Source organism: Brachyistius frenatus, unplaced genomic scaffold (genome assembly GCF_029030835.1).
Source record: "Brachyistius frenatus isolate BFR_SWC_R1_liver_20210118 unplaced genomic scaffold, ASM2903083v1 Contig_67, whole genome shotgun sequence".
NCBI lineage: Eukaryota > Metazoa > Chordata > Actinopteri > Embiotocidae > Brachyistius > Brachyistius frenatus.
This window is the reverse complement of record NW_027210666.1, coordinates 1770406-1795157: the sequence shown is the minus strand read 5'-3', so window position 1 is coordinate 1795157 and position 24752 is coordinate 1770406. Positions and strand designations below refer to the sequence as shown.

Below are 24752 nucleotides of genomic sequence, written 5' to 3'. Positions count from 1 at the left end.
GATGCAAAATGATGCTAGGCCACTCCTGAAAATACCCTCAAGTGTGGGTATGTGTTGGTGCATGAAACCACAAAGAGCAGAGATGTTGTTTCTGCTGCACGTCAGCTGAGAATCGTCCCATTCTTTTGCGCTCCGTGGCAGTTCAAGTTCATGAACAACTTAATGAAAGCCTTGAAATACCCTTGCTGGAATCGATGCTTGCTGAGATGTTCGATCTGTAGAAATAGAATTGTAATTCTATGCCTAAGCACAAAACACCTCTAATTTTGTGCTCTGATTGGAGAGTTGATTGCTATATACAAGTTTATGATAGTTCATGGGATTTTTTTTTTTCTGCAGTAAAACACAGATGAGTTAAGATTCCTATGCAGACGCCTGCAGCACATTGAACGAGGTCTTTTGGGGTTAGTCCTGGATCCCATGCCCCTTTGGGCTTTTACTGCGTGGGCGACAGTAAGTTCAGTCCTTGATAGCAGAGGGAGGGTGTTTTAGACTCCAGCGGTTCATATCCCGGGGTCTTGGGACATTTTTAACTCCCTGCCTATATGTTGTGGTGAAGGGTGTGTACATGTGTTGGATTGGCGCTAAATGTCTAATTATGTGTGCTCCTACTTTTCAGCTTTCCCAGGGTACAGTAACTGTAACTTAATGCAACACATGCTCTGTAATCAGTGATGTCAAACACCACATGAGGCAGAGTCTCAAAGATAAAGCTCCCCTGTGGTGCAGAACACACGTCGCCTCGCTGTCAGAGCTTTAATTATGTTCCTTTCACTTAGACCATTTTTGTGGGACTATATTCATTACCTGCAGCTCGCCACATAGACCTCTTGTAGATGTACAAGAGTCACATGTAAGTCAGGCTTCCTTGTACATAAAATGAATTGATGGTGTTTATTCATATGAATGTTTTTGTAAGAATGAAGTAGTTAGACTGCCAGATAACAGTTTCTGCCCAGCGTTGACATTACTCGGCAGGTCTTTTTGTTTCTGTTCCCAGAACCCCAAATGTTCCAGTGATGAAAGGGGCTAGACCTGGAAAAGAGACACAAGTCTCTAAATTCACCAGCCAGGTGGGCGGTCACAACGAGACCCCTTGGGGTGAGCACTTAACTCTCCACCTGAAATTCACTCGTTAGAAAAGAGCAGCGTAAACACACGGCTGCCAAAAAAGTCGGACACTTTCCAAAAACAAACTCTCGCTCTTCATCCAAATTTTAGTCATTAGTCTTACAAAGTGCATATCATTACACTAATGCCAACTAAGTTGTTTAGGAATACATCTATTTATGGTGGCCTTTAACTCAGAGAAAGAAGTATCTTATTCTACTTTTTTTTTAATTTTGTAACTTGCTTCTACCCTCCGAACCTTGTTTCACTTTTAAAACAGCAAGACTCCTTGTTTTCCCTCACAGAAAAAACACATGAGTTTCCCGTGTTTTTCACATGGGAAGCGTGTGATCACATGTACGACATGTTTACCACATGCTGCAATTTAGAACATGGAAAAAACATGTGGAAAAGTTTTCATGTGGGAATCTATGGGCTTCACACACCATGAAAATGCATGTGTTTTTTGTGTAAGGGTTATGAAAGAGCAATATTTTAAATGCAGTGATAATAAACAACGTCATTAATCATTTTCATAATCACAATCTATCAAATGACAGTATGTTACATTAGAGCCAGATATTTCCCTCATGAGGTGGTGGAGACCAAAACCAGAGCTTCAAGAAAATGGACATACATTGACATTACATGGACAGAAAAATAACTCCACATGATTAAAAATGTTGCCCTGTATCAATTGTACATGCAAATACGCAACTTTTTGGTGACTCTAATTTCATATCAGATGTTTTGGTTTACTGTGGAAATACAGAAAATAAAGTTCAACTTTCCAATGGACAGAAAACATACAGGCAGAACAAATCATAATCAGTAAATAACTTCAACTGTAAACATCAATATTATATCACATATGAGACTCAGCTTTTTAATGTAAAGCAAACAAACCTCCCCTCTTCTTACCCCACACCAAAATAAAACTTACCATTCCCTCCCCGTTTTCTTTCCCCAAATAACTTTTGCACAGTCCCTGAGCACTTAACCCATTTGCAATAATATAATTTACTTCTTGGATAAACTAATTATTTGGAGGCAAATGACAGATATTCTTGCTGTAAATTATTCTGAAATTGGCAGTTATGAATACAATTTAGATATATTATATCTTCCTCAAAATATCCAGTCAACACATTTGAGCCCTAAAAGAGGCAAAAACAGGCTATCTCAGCCCTGGAGACATGGTGATTCTCCATAGCATACAGTATGTTGCATTTAACTCATGCCTCCATGCAGCAGGGCAGGGTGGGTGTCTGTGGTCACTGTCTCCGCTCGCTGTGTCTCCAGTGGGCCACCCTACACATTTCTCCCAGTGGCATTCTGCCAAACCCCAAGGTAGCAAGCCATGAAAATGAGAGTGTTGCCTTGGGAGTTAAAAAAAGCTATGTTTTGATCATCCTCTTTGGCTATTCATTCCCATACTTGTTTAGCTATATCTACAGAATTAGTTTTGCTGGGCAAAGTGGGAATTAAAGTTCAATCGCTTAGGTTTTCTGCTCCCTTACCATTATTGCTACCGAAAGGGTTGCAAATTAAGATTCTTCTTGTCTCCCAGCAACCACTAGGACTGAAAAATGCGTCATAAGGGACATGATACAGTAATTTGTGGCTTTGACTATAAATATGATGCATGATCCACAGAGAGGCATTGTTTATTCATTTCTCCCATAAGCTTTGTTTAGTGAGGTACCTGGTGCAGAGTTCATCCTAAAGCATCAAGTACCTCAAAGCCTTTTTTAAAGTTGGTGCCAAAGTGAGACATTGATGTATATATATGTGTATGTTTATGGCATTAAACAACTAATTAACTCAGAGGTATTAAATATTAAAATGACCCCTTTGCGCCTGTTTTGTTGACATTGACCTTTCTACCTTGTGGTCTTTATGAGCTGTCCTTTATCGCTATATAATTGCAAAATCAACAATTTTCTATTCAACCTCTGTGTTTATTCTCAAGTATCTGGGTGTAAAACTCTATTAAGTTTGGTTTTGAGCTCATAAAAAGGGTCCCAAACAGGACTTGAATCCAAAACAAAAATGCTGGCACTCATTTACCTATGGGGTCCAGACAGTAGACATTTTACTCTTAAATTTAGAAAAGTACAAGAAGAAAATGTTCTTGTTTTCCCTCCAAGCACTGACTCTGTGGGGACATGGATATTTATAATGGGAGCCCAATGTCTGGGTACCCACCGTACTTCCCTCCATAACTGTATGTAAACTGACTGTCTGGTCAGCACCCTGCATCGTCCTGCTGTGATCCACTGCTGATTTCAGCCTCTTCAGTAGATGCATCACGTGAGATTTTTTTTTTAAATCATTTCAATGCACCCAATAGTCTTTCTGGAGTCTTAATTCATTTAGCAGAAGGTGTGTTTGTACTTGTGTCTGTATATTTTTGCTTTCTGGCTACTCATGGCTGTTGGTCAGCATCAAAGGTGAAAAAAAAACAACGTTTTGAGGTCAAGCGTGACCTCAAGTGTTCACAACAACATTAATGCTCCCTGAGGATGTCCGTGAGAAGGAAGGAGTGGACATCTCAGCCCCTGGTTCACCCAGTGGTCAGTGGTATTCAGGCACAGCCCAAAGATCAGCCAGTTACAGAGCAGCAGCCCTCACAGTCAGTCCATACACACTGAGAAAGGCTCTGTCATGTCTCAAAACAAGTAAAAAAAAAAAAAAAAGCAGCTGATTCTTTTATGCTGTTCTCTGTACTGATACCTTGTAGCTGCTCATGCAGAAGTGTGTGTGATACTGGATTAAAATGAAATGCTAAGATTATCAAAATTACAAAGAGATGATATGAAGAGTGGATGTGCCAATTTTCCTGGAAGCACAAAAGCAAAAAACAGAAAATATGGTTTTCCTGGGTCTTGGGAGTCAGTTTACTTTTACGAGTTAGAGGTTAAATTCATCCACTCAAAGTGACAAATTTCAAGTTAAAGCTTAAGTCAAGGGTATTCTTCTTGTAGCCCTTAATCCAAGGTAGAATCCCCAAATGCTTCATAAAACTCACATTAAACGACCCTCAGCAAGAACAATGCAAAACTTCCCTCAAAACATCATCGGGAGAGAAAAACAGAAGAAATCTTGGCGAGGGATCAGGTTTTGTCTCAAATGCATTATGATAAAGAAATGATGGTTAGCCCTATTGACAAAATTAGAGCATCACAAGTCTGCTGTCATCTGATTTAATGATATGTGTTTATTTACAATATTTCCATACTGAGGACACATTGGAGTTGATGTATTATTATTTGGAATCCACGTCTTTGATGGTCTCTAATCATATAGGGATGATGTTGGTAAAATTGCCTCTGATTTCATATTCCATACGCGGCACAGACATGTCATTTGGTTGCTTGCAAAATTAGCTTAGAAAATAAATGACCCCAAACGCTGCACTTCCGTGACCTGTTTGTTTTTTATTTTTAAACCTGTAATTGTGATATTTATTTTTTATTTTAGGAGGTCATAAATGTATATTAATGCATGAGGTGAATATAAAAGTCTCTGACGTGCAGCCTCTGAGTTGTTGACTTTTTATTTCCAGCTCCATGCAGACAAATATACACAGTGGAAACCATGATGGCAGGGATGTATATATACATCGAAGTAGGACGCTAAAATTCCCTCGGTCATCAGGTTGACCACAGGTGGTTTCCATGTCAAACAAAACTGTCTGATCAGTGCATTTATGCCCCCGAGTGTCCTCCGCAATTCACTTTATAGCTATTGCTGTCTACAGTGTGTCTAGGAAATGTCTCAGACATGCTGCCGCGAAGAAAGTGCACTGCTTGCTCTTTTGCATTTTGAAACCAGTTATTTGCACAATGTATTTTCTTTTATCTAATTAGAGAACGTGTCTGTTCCAAAGTCCATGAATTGAAAGCTTGTAGAGAGTTTGCCTAGATGACAGTCTAATCCAGAAAGATTGTCAGGGAGGACAAGTATCCAGCTGGAAATGAATGTGATTATCAAGATGATAGTTTAGTGTATCAGTGTCTTTACAGTGCGGAGTAGCCAGTGCAGCTTGTGTGCATCAGCTCACCTCGCAGGTTACAGGCAAACTGTGGCTCCTCAAGGTCTCTCTGACAAACACAACACTTCTGCTCCTTGTTCGCTCTGAACTTTGTCTTCGAGGCCTGGATCTGCAGAGGAGAGAGTGAAATGCCGATAGGGTTCATAAAAAAGGAGGCAAGAATACACACAATGTTCATTGTGGTGAGTAAATGTGAAATATGTCATTAAAACTCACCCAAATGACCTTGTGTCTCAAGAACTCCACGTGGGCCAAGGCCCTTTGCAACCTTGCCATCTGCCTCTGGTGGAAGTTTTGTCTGAGGGCTCTAACTAAAAACTGGGAGACCAGTTGAACAGACCAGGATTCAGGAAGGAGCCGCATGACCTTCTCCACCGTAAAAACCTGAGGATGGTTGTTGAGCAGATCCACGGCAGCGCCTGTGAGATCCTCAGAGCTCAGGTAGATTTGGAGCAGAGTGAGCAGCAGGGCCTGTCTGGACGGGGAGTCCTGGCCCTGGGAAGCCCTGCAGCAGTAAGCCTCTGCAGCCTGGAGGTCTCTCTCCTCATGGACAAGCATCTGCACTGCCTGGAAGTGTTCACCAGTCCTACCCAGGAGAATGGCTTTCTCTGGGTGCAAGGTTGTTGACTTTACTCTCTCTGCAATTCGAAAAGGACCTTTACTATGATTTGCTTGTGACTCTGTTATGATTCATTTTCTCATTGGGCCTCCACACACCATACACAGTGGAGATGTCATAGAATTTGGATTCCCATAGCAGCTGCTGCAGCTTCCCTCTGGTCACCCTCACATCTGACTCTGTTTCCTCTTCCTCTCGCAGCGTCTGAGTAACATATGCCAGGGCCAGACGGTTGTGATATCTCTCCTCCTGGGGGAAGATTAACCCAATTATGTATCTGTGCATTTAATAAAGAAGGTGGACTATCAGATTAGGAAGCGGCTGCTGTACACACCTCACTGTTCAAATCATGAATTAAGAAATCCAGATACAAAAGCGATGCTAGTGGATACTTCTCCAGGAGAATAAGGACATCTTGTGTCTCAAATGGATCGTCTGGTGGACGCTCTGTGAAAATCTGCACACCTGTCTTTGTCAAATGAAGCAAAACTGTTCAATTTAATAACTGAAAATGGGTTCATACAGTAAATGAGGCAATTTAGTTAATATAGTGGGTGGCACCTGCAGCACATAGTTAAACTGTGAAACTCTGCCCTCTGCAGTTTAGTTGAGAGTATGAAAAAGAAAAAAAAGGCACCTCTTGGTTTCTTTGCAGTGTCCATTCTGCAAATGCCCACACAGTCGCTCTGTCTTTAAGATGAGTGAGAGTCCTCACTATGTGTCCATACACATCTGAGCAGGAAGGGTCTTTATGGGAGCCATCTGTAATCTTCACCCAAGTCTGGAAGAATATGGTAACAACAAGGTAAAACACAACAGTTGTATGCTTAAAGTTTTCATAATCATGTGTTATGTTTTACCTTTAATGCCTCTGTTTGCATTCCATGGCTTTCATAAAGGGAACCTAATGCAAAAAATCTGAAAATAAAAAGAGGTCAATCAGCAAATTATAACAAAGACAATTCTTTCAAAACCACAACTGTTTCTGTGCAACAAGCTAAATCTGTTGTAATTGATCTGTGCAACAAATGATGTTTCGTTTTCACCTGTTGTGTTGCTGCAGAACAGGAACACAGTGGTCCAGGCTGCACTGATTGGGGAGAGCGACAAGCTGCTGCAGATTTTCAGTGTCCTCCAGTTCAACACAGAGCCTCAGGAGGGCGCCGTCCACCTCCACACTGCACTTCAGGCTCTGCTCTGTGTCCCTGACTGCTCTGAGAAAATCTCCCAGGAAAGCCAGGTAATGATGAAACGCGGTTCGGTCTTCCTTCCAGAGCACCTGGAGATCTCTGGCCTTGTTCGCTTGATCGAGACGGGATTGAAATTCCTCACTGAGACACGACTGAAATTCAGGATAGAGGTGGATGATTTCTCTGGGGTCCAGCTCACCTTCACTGTTCAAGTAGGTAATGAGTATTGATTTGTGTTAGACTTCAGTGTAGAATTCAGCAGAAGAGACACATTTCACATACTGCTACTATTTAGATTTATTTAGCTATTTTAAATTTGGAGTGTCGTTTTACTCTCACATGAATAGATCTCTGGCCTCGGAAAAACCCTCCTGGTAAAAATGAACAAATCCAGCCAGGCAAGTGAGGCCCTTCTGCAGCTCCTGCCAAAATAAAATACTAATTTTAAAACAAGGCACATATTGCTTGAACATATTTAATACACCAGCATGTGAACTGAAATAATTGAAGCAGAAGACTTGGTGAATAGCGGGAGGACAGCATGTTTAATTCTAAACACAAATCCAGACAAATGAAAAGAAATGACTATGAATCATCACCATGTTAATTCTAACAACATTACCTTTAACCTGTAACATGAGAAATGGGACAGAGTACAATGAATGTCAAACACCAATTGTCATCCTCTGTTGCATTCATCCGAGTGGAATACACCTTTAATGAACACGAATGTGATCAGTCTACAGCTTCACATCCTGAGTTGCAGCGATGACATTGAATGTAAACACAAGGATGCAACACCAGCTGGGTTTATAATGCTTACATATTTTCTACACATCAGAAGAATGCATGACACTATGAACTAGTGGAATTATAGCAACACTGAACACAGTGCTGAGAGCAGTACGGCAGAAAAAGTCAGACTGGGGAGAAAGTTGGAGTTTGAAGGCAAAGTATGTAAGAGCCAAGCTAGATTTCAAAGTAGGGACAGATTTGTGTCCTGCATTGTGTCTATAAATCACATTTCACCTTGTGTGAGTCAAGTGGACGACGACTTTGAACTCCATCCAGCAGTAATAAGGCCTCCTCAGCCCTCTCATGTCCCACGAGTGCCTGGATCTGCTCCTCGAACGGCACCAGGCTCAGGCTGAAAATGTCTCTCTCTGTGAACACTAACACACCATCTGAGGGGAGAATTGTTTTGTTTTTTTGGTTTCCAGAAACACTCAGTGTGTAGGAACAGCAGGTACAAGATTGATTGACAAAATCAGTGCTAATTGAGACAAACACGGCCACATCCTTTTAAAAGCAAAACCACAAATTGGCAGGTGCTCTGTATAAAATGTGCCCAGACTAGGTGATGAATTGATGTTGTGTGTTGTTGTTGTTGTTGTTTACCTGATGTGGAAAGCAGGCCCTTTGCTCCACTGAGACTCACAGTCTGCTTGCGCTGCTGATCTAACATGCTGTAGACAGACAGCATTTGAGGCAGCAGGGTTAGGATGTAAGGGAAACATACACCGGCTGCCAGCACCTCCTGAGGCCACTGCAGGGGAGGGCGCTGGCATATCCCTGTCTTCATCACAAACATGCCTGGGGGACGAGGATGGAGAGATGATATCTTGGCAAAACAAATATCCTCTGGCTAGATGGATTTGTGAGTGATATGAAATGATTAAATCTATGTAGCTGCTTTGGTAACTAAGCATAAGACGGCATACGAAGTTGACAGCCCGGAGGACATTTTGGCAGCTCTTACCCAAACATTCAGGCCCGTTCAGGAGGAACTCCCCTCGCCCCACTGCAGTGACAATGACATGCTGCCTGCTGTGATTGTGAGGAAAAAGCTCCTCACTGCTCCCAGTCTCGATATCACAGAGGAGATATCTGTCACAGGTGGCAACACACAGACTTGCACCATCCACTGCCAAGGAAACAGGATCTTGGAGCAGAGGGACTTCCTTCACGACATCCCACCTGTCCACGCCCACCACGTGGATTCGGATCACCTTCCTGCGGCTGGAGGACGTCACCATCTCCACACATGCTTTCTGGGCCGCGAGCGATGAGTCGCACACCTCGAACAAAGACACATGCTGGATCTTCTTCAGAGCAGGGACAGGCTCTAAGGAGAACATGTTGAGGGCAGTGACGCTCCGGTCCCACAGGACTAGCAGATGGTTGAAAAGTGGGACTGCCCTCACTCGGGCCACTGGGTTGCTTGAGCCTAGTTTTCTTGCCCTACCTTCTCTGATTTTGCTCTGGCTGGGACTCAGGTCTCCATTTGTGCTACTAGTAAGAATGAGGTGCTGGACTGTTGCATTATTGGTCCCTATATATACATTTCGGTCATAGCACTCAAGGCACTGGATGCTGGATTTGTCTTTTGAGACTGCTTGCTTTTCATAGACACGTGCTTGTGTGAATGCTCTGAAAGCCATCGCAGAAATTTATGGATCTCGGATATAGAAAGATAAAAACAGGCAAATGCAGCTTGAGTCGAGTAATAACTCACCATCAAGCAGAGAGGAAGCAAGCTTGTCAATCCCAAATCATTTCACTGTGAGATCCTTATAAAATGTATCTGCCTAAATCAAAGTTACAATTCTCCTGTGAAATAAGAACAATAAGACGTCCCTACCTCTCTGCTGTTCCACCCTCCTCTAATTCTGCCACAATTGTATGAAGTGAAAAGTAGTTTCACATCTCCCATGTGACTATATCCTGACAGGAAATCTATGTCAGCATTTTACAGCACTCATCCTGCCATGTGAGGACACTTACACAACTCATCCAGCAGACTCACCAAGAAAACCAACTTTTTATGAGTGTCAAAACAATGTGCAAGGAGAGAAGGACGGATATTTTGAGGCGTCCACAGTTACGGTCACTTGTGTTCTTGGTATGTGCGGGTAATAAAGACGTGGCTTTGGTCAGTGGATAATGGACAAGTGGACGAGCAAGAGATTTGCTGATCACACAATGTGGTCCATCTGCGTTTGTTTACAACATGCATGAGGTCAAGAGGTGACAGAAATCCAGCAGCGGTTTGTTTTACAACAATGATTGTCTAAAGGATGAGTGTTGTGGTCATAAAAAGATCTGCATTTTAAAGCTGCCATCACGGCTGAACTTTGTATCTTCTGTGCTTCCTCAGGATTTTCAGATAAATAAACATAGATCTCCTCTGGATGGCCTTATGAGAGCATAACAATACATTTTAAGATAAACAAAAACAAGCGTATAAAGTCTTTATTCCAACATTTAGTTTGTAACATGAGATGAGCATAAGAGAACGCAAAATCATGCATAATTCTTTGTTTCCCTTGGGTGAATAATTTATTTTAACCTTGCCATTATCAGTGTACAATAAGCATACAGTAAAAATAAATGATTAATGAGAGTCAGACCTATTTTTGAGAGGGAAAATGTGTTTTAGGGTTGCAGCTAACAATGATTTTCAGCATTAAACAATTTGGTTGTTTTCTCTGTCAATCTATTTGACCATGTTATGTCTGAAAACTGCCCAATTAAAAAAAAAAAAAATACCATTAGTTTACTGATACATTGGACAAATAAAAGTATCAAATCCTATCTTTGTAAACACTGAAAAACAACAAACTAATCAATCAGTAAAATATTTGTTTTATGTTGATGCACCTAATCAAATAATTAATATTTATATATATGGCCACAATAGTTTATTCTTGTCAAAAATGAATGTATATGCGAAAAAAAAAAGTTTTCTTTAAATTTGGAGATACATCCATCGACAATAGCACATACTGTGCCAAAAGCTTAAAAGATACATGTTTACTGTTATGTGTTCAGTGTTGCGCGCGTGTGTCTGTGCGTTAAGTAACGTGAGAGAACTAATGGTCATTTGTAATACCAAAAATAACATTTGACATTTAGGAGTTTGGCATGCTTACTGAAAATATTCATGGATCCACAATATCTGTGTCAGAATATGAGCCGTTGTTGTCATTTGGGTAAAGCTGTGATCCCTCCGTGAAAAGGTCATTTCTCCCTCCCGCAGTCGGTGCACAAAATGTCGTCGCGCTGGGTGAGGAAACCACGTCCCACCAGTGACACGGCGCATTGCATGCAGGAGAAACACTCGCTGTGCCACTGGCGTTCCTCAAAGGAGATGTACTTGGCTCCAGCCAGACCTGCACACATCACAGAAAGATACACACACTGTAAAGTTTGATGCACATCTTCACCTTGTTTAGCTGACAGTTCCTACACCAGCGCAAATAAAGGCCTTTCATATGAGGGGGAGAGCTGCAGAGTGAATGAAAACATGAGGCAGTGACTCACTAGTAATGGGGTTGGTGCAGCCCACACACTTCTTTGCATACAGGTTGCTGAAGCATTCAAGGCAGTAGGGGTAATTTTCCCTCGAGGTGAAGCGCTGGCCCGACAGCTGCTTTCTGCAGCCGATGCATAGGAAACACTCGCGGTGCCAAGGCTTGTCTTGGTAGGTCACTCCACCTGTTGTGATGGCCTGGAAGCAACACAAACCCAGGCAAGAGAAAGAGAAAAAGGAAAACACAAGGCGACACATAATGTCATTCCTCCTGCTATGCATCTTTTTGCTATGCAGCCACAGTGCGAGTTACATGAAAATGCCAGAGTCAGGGGGATTTACTGCAGCGGTCAATACGTATAAGCCATTCAGCTGTAACCTTACCTTCTTACAAGCACAGCACTGGTATGCAAACTGCTTCTCGAAGCAGGGCACACAGAAGTAGCTGGTGTCTTTGGGGATGAAGGACTTGGTTCCTATTGGCTGCTGGCAGCGGTGGCACAGGAAGCAGGTCTCATGCCAGCTGTTCCCCTTGTATTCCATTTTGCGGGAACCTGGCACACAGGACGAGAGCAGCTTAGTCAGCATATGGTACCTCTAAGACAGAAAAACACTGCCAAAATATACCAAAATAGTCTTGCTTTGTCTGTAGGGAGAGGATGACGCAATCGTACTCATCTTGGAAAGAATTTTGTAAAAAGAAGAAATTCCATTGTCGTTCCATATGTTTATGTTTTAATATATCCATTCATTATCTATACCCGCTTTGTCCCGAACAGGGTCACAGGGTCGCTGGAGCCTATCCCAGCTTACTTTGGGCAAGGCAGGGTACCCCCTGGACAGGGCCAACATTTATAGACAGACAGAAACAAAGACATTCATCCCTCAGGGCAATTGCATGTCTTTGGACAGTGGGAGGAAGCCGGAGTACCCGGAGAGAACCCACACAGGCACAGGGAGATGTGTAAATCATGTGTAAATTACACACAGAAAGGCCCCAGGCCATGCTAACCCCTGCACCACTGTGCCACCCCCATGTTTTAATATATGTTTTTACATAATATGGGCAATAGTTGACACGATATATTGGGAATAGTATTTGTCAAATTTACATTCTATGTGCATTGATTGTCCATTGTAGCTTCAGCTTGAGATTCTAAGTTCACTCTTAAACAGGTCACAAAACAACCCAACCACTGGGTTCATTTGGTAGCTGTTCTAGTTCTTTTGATGGCATCATGCTCACCAGCTGACAGTGATTTGAAGATGTTCAAATTCATGATCATTCTCCCCTTTTGTTCCTCAGTAATGGTGTTGAATAATCACCAGAAAAAAAGTTTTTTTTTTTTTTGCAGAACATTATAATGTCAAAATTCAGTTGACCTTTGACCTTTGGGTTAGAAAATGTGATCACTTCTTGGTTTTATTCTATGACACATTTGTGTAAAATTTTGTCATAATTAGAAAATTAATTCTCGACTTATTGCCACAGACATATTCTGTGAGGTCACCGTGACCTTTGAGCAGCAAATTTAAACCAGTTCATCCCTGGCTTCAAGTGAACATTTGTGCCATTTCAAGAAATTCCGTCAAGGTGTTCCTGAGATATCGCGTTCACAATAATTGGATGGAAGCGGGGTCACAATGATCTTGACCTTTGAACTTTGACCTTTCATCACCAAAATCGAATCATTTCGTCATTGAGTCCAAGTAAAATTTGTTTTCTGATTTAAGGAAATTCTCTCAAGAGGTTCCTGACATAATGTGTTCACAGGAATGGGACGGATGTACGAACAAACAACCAGAAAACACACCTTTGGACACAGCTGTCGCCAACGCGAATGAATTAAAATAGTGTTTTTCCCCATAACACAGCAACATGTTGTTTTTATATTTATGTTTTTTTTTTACAAAGTTGTCATTACGTCAAAATAAACCTGATAATGTATTTTGATGAATATTTTCGGTGATATTAATCCAGCCCCGTTCATCCCTGCATTTACCTGGCATGACGGTTTTCTTGCAGGTGCTGCACTTGGAGGAGTAATCATGGGCATAGCACTCGGTGCAGAGCAACAAATCATCTTTGGTAGCGAAGGCCTTCTCCGCCAGAGAGCGGCTGCACTTTCCACACTTGAAGCACTGCTCGTGCCAGTGGCGATCCTTATAGGACAGGTCCTGCAACATATTATTCAAAATGTGGATATTCTGTAAGATTAATGCATTCATAATTGGCATGATTTAAGAACGGACCAAAATCTAAAATGAATCATCAGGTTTCTAATCTTAAGACTATGAGTAAGATAAGGCTATCATTTACAGACAGAAACCGCTATTTTTTTATTTTTAAAAAAATATATAATTACATTCTTCTTTAACACATTACTGACGTGAAACCATTACTCTTAGATCAACTGGTGCTTCCTTACCTTGCAGTTGCAGTCTATTGGTAAAGCACACCCCTCACAGCAGTTAGCGAACAGGTTCTCATAGCACTTAGTGCAGTACTGGGTGTCCTCTTTCATTATGTACTTTTTCCCCAGCAGGGAGTCTTTGCAGTAATGGCAGTCAAAACGCTCGTTGGTGGACATTGTTGTTTGCTTTTCTTAGCAGCAGGTCAAAGAGAGCAGGAGGAAGAAAATTGATCGACAAAGGAGAGTAGAAGAGATGAAAAATTACTTGTAATTGTCCAGGCAATTTCTTCTCCCTCTCATCAAGCAAGTAAAGAGGCTAAGCAATTGTTTTCCCTTTCCCTAAAAGAAAAAGAAGCAGTGTTGTATTAAAGAAGTCTCTACCTCAGTTGGATGAGGATGAGGCTGAAACCAGGGACTGCAGAGAGTCCAGACACAGAGATGGGGCAGGGATGAAAGCGGGTCAGGCAGGATTATGGGGTATCCACTGGGGGGCTCTTCTATAAATACAGACCCTCTTATTAGCAGTAATCTCTGGGGAGAATGGACATACTGCGCTGCATCATTCTGCACCTTTTAAGGGAGCTGATGGAGCACGGATGACGAAGCCTCTGCACCGACTTACTCATTGTGGCTTTATTCAAAAAAAGCTAAAAAGAAGAGAGAATTGCAACTTTAGGACAAGAAGGTTATTGTTGGGAAACACGACAGCCGACAATGTAAATAATATCGGTGCCCAAATGTTTAATACATTTCTCAGTGAAAGATGAGATTTGTGCTTAAAGATGTTAAATCTTCTCCACTCTCTCATATCAGTTTGGACATTGGTGCCACAGCAGGCGATAGTTTGGCCATTTGGATGCCGTGACGTTTCTGGACACACTTGTGGCCTTTGTCAGCGCCCGCTACACACACAAGCAGTTGCAGATGGCTTATAAGAGGTAGGTGCCAGCAGCTTTGTGGTTGCCAGGTACTGAACTATATTGCCAGGACCTCTCAGTGGCTATTGAGAGCGCCTTGGCAGCACTTCAGAAGGGGGAAGCAGCGGGCCTGTGGATGCTCAATCTATCCGCAGCAAAATAAAAGAGGAGGAGCAGAAATGACAGTTTAAATGGTGACCATCTCGCTCATAGTGATACTCTGTAACCTCATTCAAAACGGATTCTTTGTGTGTTTCTCTGGAATAAAAGCTCGCTAACTATTGTGCTATGCCCAAATCATAAGAAAACAATGAATAACTCAAGTATCTATTGTATTTCGGTGTGTATGTTTGGCTCAATCACCTCTACCAAGCGAGTGCACAGGTTCAGGTGTCAAAAATGCATGTCCGAAGTACGGCAAATTTCAATTTTCCACCTGGTTAAATATTCAAATTTGTCCGCATCTTTGACTGACAGTTGACTAATTACACTTGAATCTTGGAACATGTGTTCATATCAGTTTTCCAAAAGGATCAGGAGGGCATACATCTTCATAAAAATAGCCTGGGAAGACCATCAGCCCGGCCCACCGGCCTAATCCCTCGTATACACACACAGGAAGGTCAGCGACAGTGATGAGGCTGATAGGAATGCATCTCTGTGTAGATGAACTTTCTTTCCCCTCTGTCTTCTCTCTTCATTCACTCCTTGTAAAGATATCCGTCTTGAATTACACTCTTGTAAGAAATTAATCCACGTTTGGATCAGCGGATGATGTTGGAACATGGTTCTACAGTGTATGTAGGTGGTATCCACAAACCTCTGAGGAATAATGTAAAGCTATGTTATTTTTGACCCACACGGGTTATGTAAAGCTTTCAGCACAAAATAGCCGTACCATGTCAGGACTTCAGGTGTAGGCAAGGTTTTACAGAACATTCCCGATCCGAAGTCGATGCCATCTTTCAGCTTAGTTTTATTTCTAAGTGGGTGGATCCGCCGGATTACAGCGAGTTATCTGCTGCTCTGGATTAAATTACCACTGTACTATATCCTTGCCCCCTGCTGATGTCCAGATGAGCGCCTGCAAATCACAAAGCAATGCAGACCTTGAATAAACCCAGAACCAACTGTAGGACAAATATAGTCTTTGCCACTCAAAAGCTTCTAATCTTTGTTTCATTGCTACACTGTATGTCTGTCATCATGTGACACCCAGGCAGAGTGGAGGTGACCTATATTCGGCAGCAAACAAAAACTCGCATCTCTTTGAGTGTGTTGTCATGAAATGAAAAATAAATTGTCAACAGGAATGGTCATTCACTAGATATTAATGCATAGATGATTGCATATTGTATTTGTTATTCTACATTTGTGCAGACCTGTTTATTACAACCGCTTTGATTTCTATCTGACAGATGACAGGTGCTGGTCTTTGTCTCTTGGATTACTAACTTCTACACCAGACAGTGGCAACTCTGCCGAGCAAAAAGCTTGCTGATCTTGCATATTCTTTTTTTGCCTGCTTAATCCTCGGAAGTCAACCAGTGAGCAGCTGCCAACAGATTTCGTATGCGGCCTTTCTAGCCCCAATAAATAGGCCTTTATTTGACCTGGACTCGGGTGTCCTCTTATCTTAAAGTATTCAGGCTTTACAATGAGGTGTCAGTAGCTGTTTTTTTCCCTTAATCAAATGATCTCAGAGAAGAAGAGAAGCATTTACTTTGGTGGCTCCTTTGAGGTGGTGACTTGTTGTAGGCTGAGACAGATCAAAACGACACAGTCGCGTCTCTCGGAGGCACAAAAGCCTCGCTGCACCAAAGCTGACAGCTGGTTGGCATGGTGATGACAGCATAAGTGGGATCCATTAGGTTGAAATGAGGGGTGGCTCTAGCAGTTAATAAGAGGACTCACACAGACCTGTTCCTTTGAGCAGGCCTCTGTGCTCCTCTGCGATGTGGAGAGCTCGCTTTCAACACAGTATTTTCAACTGAACAGGATAGCCACATAGGGGGTTGCAAGGGGCGATGAGATACAATCTACTAAGTCTACAATTTAGCAAAACCTTAAACCCCTTTAGGGAGGCCCGGTGAATGCCTCCACCAACTCTGCCCACCACCCCTCCCCTGTTCTCACCATAGTGAGTCATGGTATGAGTGGGTGACAAGACCCGTCACAGAGCCAGACATATGATCTCCACTGCTAAAGAGGAGAGAAAGTTGTCTATTGCTAGGCATGTACAACCCATTAAAATGTTCCCCTCTTCAATTCCTTGCCTCATAGGTTTTGTGCTATTTGGATTAACTGTAGACAAAGTTATTGATCACAAAGCAAAACAGGTCGGAGTAAAAAAACATTCAAGTTTAAACCCAGAATTTGGATCAAATATTCACAGCCTGATAAAAGGAAGATTGTATTAAGTAAAATTTACGACAGAAAAAAAAACTTTAGACAAACTCAGACAGCTTAAGATCCCCAAAAGAGCACTTTGTTCTTTCTCCAGCTTCAAACACCTCTTTCCAGGAATAATAACTCCATCCTCAGTGAAGCACTTCCTAATATATGAATAATGCAGCATAAACAAACAAGCTTAAGTTGACAGTAAATGTTCTGGATTTTTGGAGGGATATAAGAAGTCCAGCACTCTAGTATTGCAGAAATCTAGTTTGAGTTTCATTTTCAGATAGAATTCAAAACAGAATCTAAATGACACAGGAGGTAAATACTCAAATGTTTTCTGGTATTTTTACAAGCACACTTTTTCATGAGAATTTGCTGTATCAGAAAACCCGCAATAAGTGATTTTTTTTTTTTGGCAAGCAGAAACAAGCGGTAAACACACTGACATCATTATCACCTTCAAAGCTGATATCAAACACGTTTACACATTGTACTCTCACTTTGTCTGCCGCTTGGTGCTGAGCAGGTAGTGTACAGTACATTTTTCACTGAAAAGAGCAGCCTGCAGCAGCCAGAAATTATATGAGAGCAGTTAAACTGAACCAGGGGCCAGAAAACCCCAAAAAAGTGAACTGAAAGATGCTAAAATCTTCCACAAAGCTCAAAGGAACTGCCGAGCCAAGTGATCATTATTCATCAGTACAAGTGACCCCCTTTCAAATTATACATAGTCATTTGAGTCATTGGTATTATAAAAGCATTGTTATTGACACTTTGAGACGTGTTGCAGACCATAGTTTGCATCACTAACTATGCTCTGTACTGCACCCAAATAAGCAAATGTAAAATCCCCTGCTGAGAACAATGATCTCCTCTGTGGCACCGTCTTGACTTTCTACAAACTGGAGGGAGTGTCCCTCTCTGCCACCTGAATTTTCACATTAATCCTCAACTGACATCGATGGATTATTTGTGCCACTGATCCCAGCAACCACAAATTTATCACACACTTTGTCTTGTAGCGTTGAGCGGAGGCACTTGACGAAGACGTGGCATCTCTGCGTGGTGGAAGAGATGGCTGTAAATACCGGAGTGCTGGCGAGGATATGGGGTAACTAACAACAGTCGGGAGGATCGAGGCGTAACCCCCACAACACACCCTCCTCGCTCTCATCAATCACTTATCAGGGCTTTTGGAGCGCTATTTATACTCCCGCCTGCATTACACTCTGGAACAGTGTGGGCAACAACTTTAGAAATTATATTTGATATCGATGCAAGAACAAACATTAGGTGGCATCATGCAAAATGTGTTAATTCTGTCTAACCTGAAAAGTTGGAACTTTCGCATGTAGACGCGATTCATGCAAAATTGAAAAGAATGGCACCTTAGATTAGCGTACTAAAGGAAACAAAGGGAAACAGCATATTTCTGGAGTTATTTAACCCCCTGCAAAATTGTTAAGCTGCTTTTTTACAGTGTCAAAAGGTTGTTTCCCCACGTCCAGTCTGCTAAACCAGCATGCAATACACCTGTCAGTTCACTAGAGGATATCATGTCAGCGTGAAGTTTTGCCTCATCTCCACGTGAAAAGTACACACACGTGACTGGGGTTGAAGAGGGTCATGTGACGAACGTAGTAGTTGGGAGGTGGGTGGAGGATGGTGGGATGGACCAAACCCAAGACTTTCACCCAAGGGACAAGGGTCTAAGTCTGTGAGAAAGTAATGGGACTGTCTTCAAAGAAATCTTTCCTGACGCTGACCAAGTAGTTTTGCCGGTTAATTCTAACGACATCGTTTTTCACGACCAGGCGAGGAAAAACGTGACAAATGCTCTAAACTGATGGGGTGTTAGCCAGGCCTCTGGTTGTTGCTAGCCTGGTGCCAAACCCAAATTCTTTTTGTGAATAGATAGATGCTCCACTGGGGATTGCTTCCACTCGTTGGCGTTCTAATGCGAATACACCGAGTTAATTTTGAAACCATTGGAGCAGCTGAGCGGGCCTTTGTGCAAACAGGGTTTCTGGACTATAAACACAGCGAAAACTGAAGCTATAAGCAATAGGCAGGCAGAACCGGTTGTTTCTGAGTATTTATCATAAAAACAGGACAGTTGCATCAGTTTGCTCATCTAACTTCCGGCACAGAAGCAAATAAGTGTATTTCCCAAAAAAAATGCATTCCCTTGTGGGTAACGTGCAACGAACAGAGTGAGTTTTGTTTTTAAAATAGTATCAATTATTTCAGTTACCATGAAATTCATCATCAGGCATCTCTGTACAAGGAAGGCGCCGAATGCTTCATGAATTGCTCATTTGTCCATATCTTTATTTTCTGTTTGACACTATCAGACATCTACAGTTAAAACACAACATTTGGCAAAATACAATGATTTGGCAAAAAAAAACTTGTACTGATTGACTCACTGATTATTTCAGTGAACTGGCAGAAAATGAGCATTTCTGGAGAAACCACACAAGTAGATTTCACCCCACTCAGTATACAGTGTTTTTAAGGACACCAGCAAAGTCAGTGCCAAGTCATACAGTATCTAGAGACATCCCGGCTCACTCTCTGGTGCTGTGACACACTCACAGACTCAGACAGGGGGACAGAGAAGCCACAGCTCCTCAAGTTTGTTTTTGTGCAAAAAAACACAAAAAGAGAGAGGGGGAAAGAAGATGAAAGAGACAGAGAACACGCAAAAAAAAACCTTTTGTTCCTTAAAGTCACCAACCACATTGGACAAGAAATCTTTGTTTTCTTACATGAGATTGGACTGTACAATATGAAACCATGAGTGGCGGTTTCATAGTTAACCTGTGAGACAGTTGGATGACAGTTTCCGAACTCACAATAGCTCCACCTAGGATGGCCAACACAACTCCACATGAATAAAAGTGCTAAATCTTTGCTGCATTTTGGCACAACTTATTCAATCATGCCAACAGGATTACTGCCTCAAACAAAAACTTCTTGAATGCAAATTTGCCTCACTTGATGACAATGTCCACCTCACAACACTGAAACCATCGTCTCTGTCCTTTCTCCTCGACTCACAGCCTCTTGAAGCACCAGGCGTTACTTACAAAGGTACAGCGAAGTCACATTCACTTCTTGACAACACTTGACTTGCATGTTATAAAGAGATTTGAACATTAAAAATATATACAACACATTATTTATTTTTCTCCCATAAATGCTGCTGGAGCTCCCTCAGTCTGCTGCACAAACAGGAATGATCTCATAGTGAGCTGGTCTGATCCAATGATGCTTCAGTTCACTACAAGGTTTATGTACAAGTTTCCCTATGGCATTTGGAACCATACTCAATAAGAAAAATAATTGAATTCATCCTAATTTACATCAGTGGTCCCTTTGACCGTGAAGAGATATCAAAATGACAACCTAAAACATGTCTGAGACTTTGACCAAGAAGCCGCCGGCTCATCTTGCATAAGATGTTGACATGGTTTTGCACAGTACTTTCTGTAAAAAACATAATTGTCATGTCAATAGCTGCTGAGTGCTGCTGAAATGCATTGTTCGGTGGATTGGCTGTTCTTACGACATCTGAAAGTGGTGTGTGATATCTACAGATTTTGAGCTGTCCTTTTGTAGCGTGATCATGAGTGCATGGTAGTAGCTCTGTAAACAGGAGTGTAAACAAAACAAAAATCCAGAAATACATCTTTCCACATGCAACTGCTTACTCCCAAAACAACACTGAGGTATGATGAGTCAAAGACAGAAATATGGATAATCTTGCAGCAGTCATGAAAATGTTATGTCTTTCACATTTTTCTTTGCAGATCTCAAATATGTGGAGTGATCTCACGTGATCCCATGTCATCCTAATTCACCTCTCACTTTAGCCATGTGAGAGCATCTGCTGGTAAAAGTTGAAAGAAATATCGGTTTAAATGTGTAAGGTCACATTGTGGGATGAGAGTACAGCACACATTAAAAATAGCTGAATCAAACGTGTTCATTTTGTGCTTTTTCTTGTCACCGTAGTCGATCAAAAATGACAGACTTTGACACAACACTGTGAGGTGTGTGGGAGTTTCATATTTCTGTACAACGGCTCTGCACTGTACTATCATCGTCCACATGGGATCCGAATGCACTGTGACACATTACATGTGACGATGAACAATTCACAACATGATTACATAGCAACCTCCCTCTCACAGAGCAGAGTCACATCTGCTGTCGGAGACCAGCGGGGCAACAGATCGCAGTATGCCATCTACAGCTACGCAACACGAAGACCGTCTGTCTTACTGTACATATGAAACGATAAGTAACAGTTGGATTAGCAGTGCAAATGTAAACTTACAAAAATATGGAAAAAATGACAGCTACACAATTCCAAAAATACACAGTATGTACATGACACTATTGAACTATTTCACATTTGAGTTCAGTAAACACTGCATAGGTGACTGCATCACTAGCACAGATGAGATTGTTTTTATCATATAATGCCTCACTTGAATAAATATTACATAAATATTTTTCACTTATATGTCAGTCTCCTTCTCCAGCCAACCATTTTCTAACGTCCGCTGTGTGCCACTTCATGAAAAGGTGATATCTAAAGAAAAAAAACCAACGACAACAACCTCGCACCGTGAATGTTATCTGCTGTACAGGAACATTCATACAGTCAAGCAATCACACTAATTATAGAACAAAAGCATAGAAATAGCAGCAAATGTGGTCATGTTAAGCAAAACATGGGTGGAAATCACAATAAAAAAAATTTAGTGCATTTGTAATTGCTAAAAAAAATAAATACAAAATAATAAATGAATAACTCAAAAGGCAAAGTAAGGCTTAGCAAAATTTGCTCGCAAACAAAAAAAGAACACAAGCTGGACGTCTCATTGGGCCACTGAACCGATAGAAAAACACCATTGGGCTGCTCTGGACAGAACAGTAATGAACCTTCATGTTAACCGAAGGACAAAAATCTTAAAGCACGGCCTCCAACAACATAACACGCACTGCATAGCCCTTCACAGCACTATCCGCCCCAGTACCACTTGTCAAGGTTATTGAATGCCTTGTACTCCTTGTGCCTACGCAGGTAATCACAAGCCAGGCATGTGTGCTCTGCCCAGAAATAGGCCTTCTTCACTTTAAAGTGCCGCCGCCACTCAAAGTACCTGAGGTACATTTCCTCGTTCTTATCCAGGAGCAGCAGGTAGTCGGCCAGCTCCTTGGGCGAGGTGAAGTCGTCCACGTGGATGAAGGCGTCGCCCTGGATAAAGTTCTCGTAGTTCTGCCTGGGCGGGCCGAGAACCACTGGCACTGTGCCCACAGACAGCGGATTGTACAGTTTCTCAGTAATGTAGTCCTTGTGGATGGAGTTCTCAAAGGCCAGATAGAATTTACAGCTGGCGATGGTGGGGAAGTAGTCTTGGTCAGAGATGTACTCCCCGAAGGCTTGTCCATATGCGTGAACCTCAATGTGTTTGTACAACTCATTGTAATATTTCACCCGCACGTGGTCCTGGTTCCAGTTGCTCACAATCCAGCAGATCATCTTGTTTTTGCTGGGCGGTACAAAGTCCTCGTCACCCTCTGCTGCTACGATGGACCCATAAGGCACTTCAATGTCAGCATCCTGACGGTAATTCAGAGTCAGATTGAACAAGTTCTCTATCCCAGGCAGCTGGGACGAGTGCGACGGCGACTCCAAGTTCATCCATATCCACTTCTGGAACGACGGTCGCTGGAGCGGCGGCAGGTTGGACAGGTCGGTGCAGATGTCTCGGTGATGGATGACGATCCCATCCGACTTGTTGTAGAAGTTTCTGTCTGCTGTGATGAAGCAGCCCTCGATGTTGAAGAGAGAGCTACACACGCTCAGGTCGTAGGTTTGTCCGAAGGGCCAAAGCCAGATCAGCACGGTGGTCACGTTTTTATCGCCCTTGGTGGAGAAGAGGTTCTTGACCCGGTCTGTGGACACTGTTGACTCTACGGGACCTGATAACCAGCTGGTGGAGGGTTTAAAATACATCAAAAACAGAGTCACGAAGCATCCCAGAATGAAAGTACCGAGCAGAAGGGGTCGTAGGATTCTGTGAAAAGGTGCAGATGGCATACTCTGTCCTGGAAAGGGTAAACCAAAGAGAGAAGCCAGAATAAAGTCATGATCAACAGGATACAACATCAAGACTAATCACCTCATCATGTATTAATAATGCCTATTATACTGGATCATTGACTCTGAATATCATTTGTGCCTCAGTTAAATACAGACAGCCTGTGAGCATCTGCATGAGAAAACCGTGTTCCTATTCCTACTATAATATATTAATATGCACCCTACTATGCATAAGGTACACATTCTTTGGATCAATACTCATAAAGAGAAATGCAGCGACTCCTCAATCACATCGCCAAACAAACCTGGTGGATTTGACGGAATGCTGAAATCCAAGCAAGAGTCGAGGTTGTGGGAATCGGAGGGAACGGTTCCTACATTGGATCGGCGGTTGGATCAATCTCCTTTGTGATTCAGTGCTCATAGAAAAAAAAGAAAGAATTGCAAACTCCCAGCTAAGAGATGCTGCTTTGCTCTTAAGCAGAATAATAACGATCCTTAATGATCTAATGAAGTGCGTTTGATCTTGAATGTACAGGTCTTCTTAATGATGCCTCCTTTAGGTGAGCAGAGGGAGAGAGAGAATCAGAGAGAAACAATTAGGCTAGGAGAAGGAAAAGAAACAAGACATCACCACAGGAAAAGCTTATCTGGAGGTTATATGCAATCATGCAGAGATAAGCTCCATCTCCACAAACATGTCTGTTAATTAGATGAAAAATAACATACAAACACCAAAGTTATTTTCAAAAATAGCTGGCTGATCAAGGTTATTATTTGAAATTCTCCAGTTAAGCATGGATGTAAGCCTCTAGCTGTTATTAGTTTTTGGCATACACTATGTATTGTAAGAGAATGCTGCCATCTTAAGGCTGAGGGGAGTAGGGAGGCCCCCTGCCTCGACAGCTCTCTGGGGCTCAGCACACCTGCATGCTGCATAAAGAGGCCATGCAAGCAGATTGCAACGCTAAGAGCAGAAATAAAGCTTGAGAGATGATTTTCTTTTTTCCATGCATCCCTGAAGCAGATCTGAATCAACAACATGTCAAACACGGATATCCTTTGGAAATTCATCTGTGCAATATGACATATAGGGAACAATACGGCGTTCGTCTCCTCCATCCACATCATCATCTTTGACTTTGATGCACAGATCTGCACCCGAAGGCTAGCCTCCATGAACCAGGGCCGGATGACTGTAATGCCTTTTGAAGGCTTATGGTATCAATACATTTTTATGTAGGCAAATCCTCTCAGACGGCAGAAACGTGCTTTCTGTCGGCAGCAACGATAAGCTCTTTGGTTTACACAGGATGCAGCCCGTGCACACCTTCATATGCTGGTGTCAATTATATAAAACACAGCAGCTGTTCAGAGACTGAGCTGCAGTGCAAAGATCAAATCAGGTCTATTAAATATGCAGTGCGTGGTAAAGTTATTATAAGTGTCTCCATGGTGATGGGGCTATAAGGCCAGAGTTTAATATAAGACCAGGGTTCACAATGTTTTTATTGTGCTCTGTCTTTCCACCTACAAAATGAGACCAGAGTGAGACTCAAGTGCAGCTTCAGCACTCATTCACATTTTAAATAACATAGCCGGGGTTTTTGGC

General features: G+C 42.2%; 3 protein-coding genes across 3 annotated transcripts; all 3 read right to left on the bottom strand.

Annotated features, from left to right (window-relative positions):
• Window positions 1–4086: 4086 nt before the first annotated feature.
• LOC138625901 (transforming growth factor-beta receptor-associated protein 1) lies at window positions 4087–9686 on the bottom strand. The gene is made up of 11 exons (XM_069707162.1): window positions 8736–9686; window positions 8375–8569; window positions 8006–8160; window positions 7316–7398; window positions 6833–7180; window positions 6647–6704; window positions 6424–6567; window positions 6121–6255; window positions 5885–6035; window positions 5384–5805; window positions 4087–5276 (listed from the first exon to the last, which is right to left on the bottom strand). The coding sequence occupies exons 1-11, from the start codon at window positions 9415–9417 to the stop codon at window positions 5133–5135; spliced, it is 2517 nt and encodes an 838-aa protein (XP_069563263.1). The 5' UTR covers window positions 9418–9686; the 3' UTR covers window positions 4087–5132.
• A 526-nt stretch (window positions 9687–10212) lies between these two features.
• On the bottom strand, window positions 10213–14158 carry fhl5 (four and a half LIM domains 5). The gene is made up of 5 exons (XM_069707156.1): window positions 13718–14158; window positions 13292–13466; window positions 11673–11842; window positions 11300–11486; window positions 10213–11148 (listed from the first exon to the last, which is right to left on the bottom strand). Exons 1-5 carry the CDS (start codon window positions 13877–13879, stop codon window positions 10997–10999), a joined length of 846 nt encoding a protein of 281 aa, XP_069563257.1. The 5' UTR covers window positions 13880–14158; the 3' UTR covers window positions 10213–10996.
• A 5167-nt stretch (window positions 14159–19325) lies between these two features.
• Window positions 19326–23536, bottom strand: fut9a (fucosyltransferase 9a). Its single transcript, XM_069707191.1, has 2 exons — window positions 23446–23536; window positions 19326–23145 (listed from the first exon to the last, which is right to left on the bottom strand). The coding sequence occupies exon 2, from the start codon at window positions 23135–23137 to the stop codon at window positions 22055–22057; it is 1083 nt and encodes a 360-aa protein (XP_069563292.1). The 5' UTR covers window positions 23138–23145; window positions 23446–23536; the 3' UTR covers window positions 19326–22054.
• Between the last annotated feature and the right edge of the window lie 1216 nt (window positions 23537–24752).